Source organism: Mesitornis unicolor, unplaced genomic scaffold (genome assembly GCF_000695765.1).
Source record: "Mesitornis unicolor isolate BGI_N332 unplaced genomic scaffold, ASM69576v1 scaffold28834, whole genome shotgun sequence".
In the NCBI taxonomy this organism is placed as follows: Eukaryota; Metazoa; Chordata; class Aves; order Mesitornithiformes; family Mesitornithidae; genus Mesitornis; species Mesitornis unicolor.
In genome coordinates, this window is record NW_010178524.1 from 1476 (window position 1) to 11764 (window position 10289).

The 10289-nt window shown below is 57.5% G+C and overlaps 1 protein-coding gene across 1 annotated transcript in view; it reads right to left on the minus strand.

Annotated features, from left to right (window-relative positions):
* Positions 1 to 10289, minus strand: part of LOC104539059 (Down syndrome cell adhesion molecule-like protein 1) — a gene marked incomplete at both ends in the record, with an annotated part of 14983 nt that overhangs the window by 803 nt on the left and 3891 nt on the right. The window contains 10 exons of the mRNA XM_010182487.1: positions 49 to 195; positions 1022 to 1262; positions 1922 to 1992; positions 2142 to 2309; positions 2709 to 2837; positions 2920 to 3016; positions 3161 to 3360; positions 7084 to 7260; positions 7343 to 7462; positions 7715 to 7993. Coding sequence (XP_010180789.1) covers positions 49 to 195; positions 1022 to 1262; positions 1922 to 1992; positions 2142 to 2309; positions 2709 to 2837; positions 2920 to 3016; positions 3161 to 3360; positions 7084 to 7260; positions 7343 to 7462; positions 7715 to 7993 — 1629 coding nt within the window. The remainder of the gene's footprint in view (positions 1 to 48; positions 196 to 1021; positions 1263 to 1921; positions 1993 to 2141; positions 2310 to 2708; positions 2838 to 2919; positions 3017 to 3160; positions 3361 to 7083; positions 7261 to 7342; positions 7463 to 7714; positions 7994 to 10289) is intronic.

Below are 10289 nucleotides of genomic sequence, written 5' to 3' on the forward strand. Positions count from 1 at the left end.
CACGCCTCCCCCCGGCTGGGTCCCCCCATCAGCCCCACGAGCGCTCACCTCCGTCCATGTAGAGGGACCAGAAGATGACCCGGTACCCCTTGAGCACCCCGTTGAGGGTGCTGCGCGGGGGCTCCGACCAGGAGATGACGGCCACGTCCGAGGTGATGGAGATGGCCCGCACGTTCTCGGGGGGCTGGCTGGGCACTGAGGAGAGGACAGATGGGGGATGCTCAGCAGGAGGATGCAGAGATGCCAAGGTTGAAGGAGCCACATCCCACAGGGACCCCACTGTACCACAGCCCCTCTGCCCTGGCTGCTCGAGCCCCGCTCACCCCCAAAACGCAGCCTCCAACACAGCTTTACCCATCCTGGACCACCGAGACTGCGTTTAACCCCCAAGCCGATGGGGACAGGGAGGCCACCAGGACCCGCTGTGCTTCTCAGCAAAGAGCTGGCTGGATGAGAGGTAATGAGATCCCATTGCCCCAGAAGAGGTAACTCTAATTTTTATGAGCGTTTAAATGATAATACATCACCGTAACGATCCTCTTTGAAAATTATTATTGTTTCGTATTACTTAGGTGCAAAAATATAAGCACCATGTAATTAGGGACCGAGCATAATAAACTAATACAGATAGTCCGTTTGAACAAAATGAAGGTAATATAATTACGGAAAAGACACTACTGCTAAAACAGGGGCCCTTGAATACCCCAGGAGGAGTGCTAATGCAGCCAGGAAACGATCACGGTTTGACAGGCTAACGAGAGCCTTAATTAAGTATGAAAAACTGCTGAGTAAACACACTTCCCAACTTTTTTTCCTCGTTGTTTTTTCAAACGACAGAGGCCACCAGCGATCCTTCTCGGATGGAAACCTCCCTGGTGCCTCGGTGTGTCAATGCACACTGAGGTCCCTCTAACCGTGCCACAAACGCGGCCCAGGGTGCAAGGGCTGGGAGTGCCCCCAGGCGGGATTTGGCTTCAGGAGCAGGGAACGTGACCCGTCCCAGTGACGGGGACATCCTCACCATCCTCCAGCGTGGTGGCGTTGATCTCGCTGGACGACGGCCCCGTCCCGGCGCGGTTGAACGCCTGCACCACCACCCCGTACTGGGCGAACTTCTTCAGGTTGTCCAGCGTGTAGACCTCGCTGTCGCCCGTGGCCTTCATCTCCACGATGCTGTACTGCCCGTTGCTGCCCGGGCTGTTCTCCCGGTAGCCGATCTGGTAGCCACGGATCACCCCGTTCTGCAGCTCCTTTTTGGGGGCCTGAGGAGCAGGGGGTGCGGGATGGAGCGGTGTCACACAGGGCTACACCACCCAACAAGGACACAGGGCTCCCTTGCCCCAGCCACCTCTCCTTTCAAAACCCCAGTCCTTAAAAACGTACAAGGGAGGCCGAGATCAATCTTAACAATATTTCTTCTGAAGCACTGAGAAATCAATAGGGTTGATTGCAAATTTATGTTACAAAGCCGGGGCGATCCATCTCATTGAAATACTCTTAAAACGAAGCGACTTGTCTTTCAAGTGAATCTTATTTTCCATTCATCTGCTTCTCAGCACTTACGGGGAAGGGGGAGAAGCCGGACCTCTAAATTTATTGACTAAGCAGTTCATTCCGAAGTCCTAACTTTATAATCAATTTTATTTTTCATTACACACCTTTAGAAAAATAAATCCAATGCTAAATTTTATCGATCTTTGCTCAAACGTTTTGCAACCCAGCATCTCAGTGTTTACATATTTATCCTCTCCTCGTGGCCCCCCGCAGACATCCTATGAGATGATGAGCTTGTCGTAATACATCATTCATAAGGGCCCTGCTGCACACCCGGTCTTTGGGTTTCCGTATTGCCCGGCCAATCCTTCCTGGCCCTTGTATCCCCTTCCCATGGCCAGGGACACACAGCCCTGGCCCTGCTCACCTTCCAGGTGACTTGGATGCTCTGGGACGTCATGGGCTGCAAGGTGACATCCATGGGTGGCCCATCGGGAGCTGCGGAGAAACAGACCCAGAGGAGCGTGTTGGGAAGCATCAACACGTGTTTTCCTCCTCGTTGGGAACATACGAGCCCTACCACAGCCAGCTTCGGGCTTTGCATTGCCCATTGCCACCCCTGCCCCCCAGCCCAGCAGGAGCCACACCTGCTTCCTCCGTGCTGATGGTGAGCTCCTTGCTGGGCTCGCTGCGGCCGATCTTGTTGAAGGAGTACATGCGGATGCTGTACACCGAGGCCGGGTGCAGGTCCACGATGTTCGCCTGGTTGATGGTCGGGGAGATGTTGCGCGTGGACTGCTTGAAGTCCCAGGAATCTGGAAAAGCAGGGGAGTGAGATGGGGGGAGAGGCAGCAGCCGAACCCCATCCCGGGGTCTGTGGTACCAAGGGGCCGTGTTCAGGTGGGTTAAGTCCCCAGGCGCCTCTGGCTTTTGTCACTGGCCCCCTTGGAGAGGTGTCGCTTGCCCCCTCCTCGCTGTTGTGCAGCCAAGGTTTGGCTTTCCGCAAATATTATCTCTTTTAATATTCCCTTTCAAATGCTCCCATCCAACAGAAATTAGCATATTTCATTAACGCTGCGCTCTCCTTTCTTCATCAAAGGGATGCGGGATATTCCCTTGGCGGTGCTGATGGGGCAGCCCTGCACCTGTCTGCATGGCCTGGCCCTGGGACGCAGCCCCCAGCCCCATGGGGACAGGAGGCCACCACCACCTACCCGACTTGTTCTTGTACTCGATATCGAAGCCGGTGATGATGCTGTTGCCGTCAAACCGCTGCGTCCATCGCAAGTTCATACTCCGGGCTTTCACCTCGCGGATCTCCAGCTCCGGCGGGTCCGGGGGCTCTTGGGGGGACACGGGCAGGTTAGGGATCACGTGGAACAGAGCCCCCCAGGAGCAGGACCTTGTGCATGGGGAAGCACATACCTTGGACTGTGAGCTGGATCAAGCCTCTGTCCTCGCCGTAGGAGTTGATGGCGTGACAGGAGAAGAAGACCGAGTCCCCGCGGTCCGCTGGTTTCAGCTAGAAATGTTTTAGAAAGAGAAGTGGAGCCACTTCAGACCCCAAGCACCATGACCCTGCCATCCCCTGGTACCGCAGCCTGCTCCCAGCCCGAGCTGATCGCCCGCCAAATCCCCAGCAGCTTGGCAAGACCCCGTCCCTCACCTTGAGGGTGGAGATGACCTCGTCGCCGTTGTCCTTGGTGGTGATGGCGTAGCGCATGTTGCGGTCGGGGTCGATGACGGTGTCGCCCTTCTCCCAGCGGATGATGATGGGCCGCTCGCCCCGGGCGGTGCAGTTCAGCTCCTTGGTCTGCCCCTTGATGGCGATGGTGGTGTTGGGGTGGGAGGTGATCATGGCCGGGACTGTGGGGAGGCAGGGGGTCACCCGTGCGCCCAAGGGACGACTGGGGGCCGCCCGGCCCTGGCCAACCCACAGACCCCAATGGGGAGACGCGCCGCCCGGAGCGGAATCATCTCGCTGCATTATACAGCTCAGGATCATAAAATAATGAAGCAGATAAATTTTATAATGCATAGCATTACACCGGGGTAGACAATAAAACGTGAAAGACAAATAACCAAGCGCACACTATAATGAAGAGAAAGCCTCCAGTCTGAGACGTGCGGGCATGAATTATTGACTAAGGTTTTACACTCCCGAGGATGAGAGGAAGAATGTTTTCCATCACAGATTTGCATAATTCACTCGTATAAACCTGGGCAGAATATAGAGTGCGATTTCACATCAGCAAGGCTGCCTTTGCATTGCAGATGCCAGATATACACACACATATATATATTTTTAATTTTTTTCCCCCATAGCCACCCCAATATGCAAACGAGCACGGTGGGGTGGTCCCACACCACAATCACTGTCCCATGCGGGCTGCAGCACCCAGTGCGGGCACATCCTGGTGCTGCTCCATCAGGGATGGCCCTGGGGACAACGCAGCGAGGCCGAGTGCCCGCAGCCCCAGCACGAAGCTGCCACCGCGGGCACTGGTAATTTTTTTCCCCCATAGCCACCCCAATATGCAAACGAGCACGGTGGGGTGGTCCCACACCACAATCACTGTCCCATGCGGGCTGCAGCACCCAGTGCGGGCACATCCTGGTGCTGCTCCATCAGGGATGGCCCTGGGGACAACGCAGCGAGGCCGAGTGCCCGCAGCCCCAGCACGAAGCTGCCACCGCGGGCACTGGGGCCGCTGGTCCTGGGAAGAGTCGAGCCCGGTCACGGCGCAGGAGGATGAAGGGGCTGGGGGCAGCCTGGGTAAGCAGAAAAAAATGTAATGCATAAACAAACAGCGCTGCCGAGTCCCGCAGTAATATATGATAATGACGATCCGCAAAGGCAACACACACTGTTATAATGGGACACAAGAGGCTCTAATGAGCTACGACTTCTCGGCTTTCTGTGGCAATGTAATTCAATTAACAGCCGAGGAAACCTTTCCTCGCGATCTGGTCGGTTTTGTGGGGTGCAGGGCAGGCACCCCCGTGGCTGGGGAACAGTGGTGCCCATGGGGGTGCTGCCCTGCATCCAGCCCTCACTCAGCCCAATCTGGAGGCCGCTGCAGCACAGGGGGTGTGCGCGGGGGCCAAAGGGGCAGGACAGCCCCGTGGCAGCACCGTCGGCCCCCGGAGAGGAGCTCCGTTTCAGCCCCTGCTCTGCCGAAATGCACTTATTGATGTTTGATTAAAAGCAGCTCCTTGGATGTAAACACAGTGACTTCTCTCAATTGCCTGGGCCCCAGGAGAGCGGCAAAGCAGCCCAGAGCAGGGGGAGCGGAAAAGCAAACCACGAGAAAACCCCACGCAGCTGCACAGACCAGGACACAGCGGTGTCACCTCCTACATCCCGGTACCCGATACCCATCCTGGAGCGGTTCTGCTGCTTGTGGAGGGACAGCATCACCCAGGACCGGCCACGGGACCCTCTGAGGGCTGCAGAGACTTCTCCCATACCCCAATTCCTGGGTGCAAGGCCATCGGTGACGCTGGTCCCTGCCTGCCAGAGCATCAGCTTCCCTGGAGAAGAGCTCGCCTCCAACCCTTCCTGCACCCACTCGTGCTTCCCCCGCATCCATGGGCCTTGTTAACAAGGCTCCAACAAGCACCCGGGCCCGCTGCCGGGCAGAGATAAGGCTGGCTACAAAGGGAGGTGTCAGCATCCCGGGCTGGGCCCCCAGCCGCCGGTGACAACCGAATGAGAACGGTGACAAGGGTGACAAGGGCTGCGCCCGCCTCCCGCGCCCCCCTCTTTCTTGTTTGGAGCCGGCTCTGTGATGTTAATTTGATTGCGCCCGTTTCAGCTTCCTTTCTACACTGATTAGCTGAGTTTCACCTGAAGCATGAGATTAATTCAAATTGCATGGAAGCAATCAGTTATGCTCTTGCCGTACAGCAGCCAACTTCCAAATACGTCTGTCCCTGCGCCCCCGACGTGCCCCTCTCCCACCCCAGAGCCGGACCCACGGTGCAGGGGAGGTCCATGGTGCAGCACCCTCTGTCCCCCACTCGACCCCCCAAGGGTCCTGTCCATCCCTCACGCTGTGCTCTCGACACCCAGGGATGTGCCCACCTGTGGGGACCCCCCGAGGGTCCTGTCCATCCCTCACGCTGTGCTCTCGACACCCAGGGATGTGCCCAGCCATGTGCTAAATGGCATTTATCACGCGCTGGTGGCCTCCTCACCTGCGCCCAGCCCAGCGAGCCGTCCCCCCTGGGGGGCACGCTCCAGCTCCAGCATCCAACACCTTACGCTCTGCAATCCCCTCAATGAGTTTCCTTCCAAAGCAAGGAAGGGCACGGGAAATCCAGACACTGGGAAGCAACGGGAAAGCCTCAGCCCATCACTGTGGCATCAGGGAAGGGGACCTGGGCTGTCCCCCGCAGACCCACCGCCAGCCGCTGTGTTTGGGCTCTGATTAACTTCTCATTTAACTCCGTCCGCAGCGGCCTGACTTTCCAGGAAAGCCGGCGCTGATCTCGCTTTAATTGGCCTGACATTTCGCCAAACAAACAAAAACCCCAAAATGAACCAAAACAAAGAGCCCCATATAATGCTTAATTGGCTGTGGCGCTTCGTCTACCTATTCATCCAAGCCTTTTCAAAGGCTGCGAGGTCTCCGGGAAATGTAAAAGCACATGCATAATAAGGTTATGTGCTATTCAAGTCAGCAAGCAACCTGTCCTGGGATGCAATTACAGCAGAGAGCGGGGACACGGCGCCGGTGCAGGCTCCCAGGCTTCTGCGCGCTCACTCGGGATTAATCGCCTCGACTTTGTACCTGCGCCTCATTGAAGTGCCTTGTTTGAAGTCGCTCGTTTTGATTCATCAGGCAGCGGGGATAAATTAAGCAGCTGACAGGGAGGGGGGCAGAAACCCAGGAAAGCAGAGGCTGGGTGGGGAGAGAAGCGCCTGCCCGGGCCAGAAAACCAAGCATTGGCTGTGGAAGGGAGGCAGCGAGAGGCTGCCTTGTCCCGACTCATTCCCTGGGTGTGAGACCCTCGCCTGGACACGGGGGCACTCGGGGAAGGCTGAGCGTCCCCTCTGCCCACCAGCATCCTGCCCAGGGGACAAGCAGGGGGTGGTGGTTGCCATTGTCCCTCCCTGTATGGGCAGGGCAGAATTTGGCCTTTGGATACACACAGGAGCTGCTGCAGTAGCAAGGTCCCCTCCATCACCTCCTTTTTGAGGTCTGATGGCTCCCAGCAGCCACAATCAAAACAAATAAAGAGGAGCTGGGGATTATGTATTCTGCTGATAGCAACGGGAGAGGAATCCAATAATAAACGCAGTTCAAACACGGTGTCTAACAACACTTCCCAGCCCACCCCTATCGAATTAGCCCAGCTATTTCCTTTCCTCCTGTATGATGTAGATTGATTGCCGGGTTTTGATAAGGCCAAAGTGTGTCTAATAGCAAAAGGGAAGCGGGTCCCTGGAGGGGAGGAATCAACGCCCTCCCCGTGCCTTGCACATCGATCACGGGGATGCGCAGTGTCCGGGGCAGAGCCAGGCTGGACCCCACAGCTCCCCAAGCCCCTGCTGTGGCCCTCACGGTGGCCCGGGGTACTCACTCTTCACGGTGAGGAACATGGACTTGCTGATGTCGGTGCCCACGCCGTTGCTGGCCTGGCAGAGGTAGTAGCCGATGTCCTCCTCCAGCACGTGGCGGATGAGCAGCGAGCTGTTGGGCAGGATCTGGATGCGGCCCGTCAGGGGGATGGGGTGGTACTGCTGGGGGTTGCCGCTTCCTGGGGGGACACAGCGCTCAGCCGAGGTACAGGGTGGCCACCCAGGGGACTCTCCCCCACCCGCACCACGGCTCAGCCCTACCTTTAGCGTGTTTCCACATGACTTTCGGAGGGGGGTACCCGTCAACGGAGCAATTCAGCACGCCGGCTTTGCCGTAAATGCCGTCTTGGTTGTTGGGTTGGACCACAAAACGAGGAGGCACTGGGTAATTCGAGAGAAAAAGACCGATGCTGTACTAGAAACCCCATCAGCTCCTTCCTGCCCATGGGCACGCGGCTGCTTGGGCTCAGCCCTGCTTCTTCACCCTCCCTGCCTGCTTCTGCACTGCTCCTTCAGCCACAGAGCACTGCTGTCTTCCTCCAGCCTTGTAATTTGGGTCTCTCCCGGCCGTGCCACCCCTTTGGCACCATCCACCCACTGGGGAGGGCTCTGGGCCGTCCCCATGGCACTCACCCCGCACGATGAGCTGCCGCTCCCGGCTGACGGTGGCGGCGTCGTTGCTGGCGATGCAGGTGTAGTTGCCATTGTGCTTGAGGGAGACGCTGGAGATCTGCAGGGAGCTCATGAACTCCTTGCTCTCGATGGTGACGCCGGAGCCCGAGAGGATGACGTGGCCGTCCTTCCTCCAGGTGATGTGGATGGGCATGTCCCCGGAGGAGACCACGCAGGGGATGTAGAGGAGCTGCCCGATGGAGGCCGGCGGGAACTCGAAGGGCTGGATCAGCGGCGGGACTGTGGACGGGAGAGGCAGAGAATGATGGAGAGCCCGCCCAGGGAAAGCCTTCATCCAGGAGGGATGGACCACAGCGGGGATGGGGGAGATGCTGCTCCGGGAAGAGAATTACCCCAGATTGGCTGCCCAAAAACTAAGGCAGGCTTTGGTTTTCCACCAGGAACACGGGGAAGAGTGGAAGGTGCTGCCGAGCAGAGGACAGCAGGAAGACATCTCCCACCACACTAAGAGCGGGATGGGGAAACACCGACGTCCCGAGCAGCACGGGCCCTGCTTTGGGGAAAGCCCTGAGGAAGGCCCCGGGCACACCCCCGGGCCCACGCCAGCCGAAATCCCGCCTCAGCGTTTCTATCTGCTCGCAGCGAAGCAGTTATTAGATGGATGCTTTTCTTAAAGGCACCGGATTCAGAACCAGCCATTATCTTTCTGATAACTTAATTAGGCAACCGCAGCATCTCTGGCAACGTGGGAGGGGGAGGAAAGCGGAGAGAGGGAGACAATTAGCTTAACAAGGCTCAGCACCTGGTAGATGAGATCCTCTTTCCGCAGCCTCCATAATTAAATTAGCAGGCTGCCAATCGTCCCCTCGGCAGAAACACACTGCCCCCTTGAATGGGTGTAGCAGCATCTCCCTGCACCACCACGCACATCCCTGGGCCGGCCCGTCCCTGCGCCGGCCACCAGAAAAAGGCGCCGGGAGCCAGGGAGCCAGCGCTGCCTGTTTTCCATAATTAATGAATAATTAATTGGGAATGCACTGCAGTCGAGTGCAGAGCAGGGACGGGCTTGTGGATCCTCCGAACACGCCCCGCCGGCCGCTCCCCGGGAAAAGGGTGGGCTCCCTTGGCAAGGAGCGCTCCCTGCAACTGGAGCCTGCAGCTTCCCTCTCCTTCCCAGTTCACTCCCCACTGCTCTTCTCCTTCCTCCAGGCTCTCTCACGCAGGAGATGGCACCATGCGAGGGTCTCCCTGTCCACCACGGAGCCCGACCACCGCAGCCAAGGTCTGGAGGGGTTCATCATCGTGGCACATCCCCGCTCCCTGTGGGGAGCTGTGAAGCTTTTACTACTGCGTGCTCGGAAAGAGCAATGTAACTCACTTGTGGCACTTAATGCGGTCGCCAGGCACTTGTGGCAATAAAAGCTTTACAGCGCTCCGCGCCGTCCCGTGCTCCTCGCACTTATATTTATTCACTCAAGCTCCCACTGTCTTCTAGGGCCATTGCAATGCTTCTCTGCAGGCCTTTTAGCTGATGGCCAGCGCAAATAAGGCAGGCAGCGAGCGGGGCCGGGCGTAAATCTCGGCCGCCGTGCTGCAGGCAGGATGAAGATGTCTGGGCCGCCGGCCCGCACCGCGCTTCCACCCGCTTGCCTTCCTCCACCTGCCACCGGCCACTAATCACGGCAGTAAATCCCGGCTCGGAAAGGTTCGCTAGCGGTTGCTTCCCAGAATATACGGATCCTCAGCTGAACTTCAGCATCCTGCATCCCCCTACGGCACCTCTCGTTATTTAACCCCACATACACGTCCCTAGGGATGGTTGCTCCACACCAGCCCTGCCTGTCCCGTACACCCAGGGAAGACCAACATTTGCTCTACCCAAGTCCTAGGGCCCCCAGGATGCAGATTTTGTGTAGAGGCGAGGAAAGCTGCACCGCAGACCTGAGAGGAGAGGGACCACGCCACACCACCCTCAGACAGGTTATCCACATCCCATTTCCCTTCTCAAAGCCTTGGAGAGCAGCATTAGCTACTCAAGTGGTAGCATCCCTAATCAGCTTGGTGCACTCTCCTGCTAACCTGATTCCTAATAAGAAAGTGGCGGACGGGAGGGGGATCAGAGTAAAATCCAGCCCGTAAATACCCTGGCGAGGCAGCGGAAGGCAATTGGCCAGCTCCGTCCCCAGCGTGGCTGTGTTTGTCTAAATGATTTACTGCAAACAGCGCGCCGGCGACGGGCAGAGACGACCCGACAACTCTGAGGACGGCAGATACGGGAGCGCGGCGCAATCTCGGCGAGTCACTGGGAGGGAATGCATCCGGCTCAATTCATTAGGACTGATAGCTCCCTCAATGGGGCTGAATAATTGATGGCCCGGAGAAGCTTTTAAGATGTTCTGTGCGCTCGGAAGACCGAGAGTATTATTTTTTTAAAAGCTAACACACACAGAAAAACATCGGTGAAGGTGATCCGAGCAAAGGTTAGATGTTTTAATACGCTGTGTTTACACCGTAAATCCTTGCTCCGCTGCTTGTAGCGGGAAACGGATACGGCGCAGCTCGGGGTAGCCGCTCC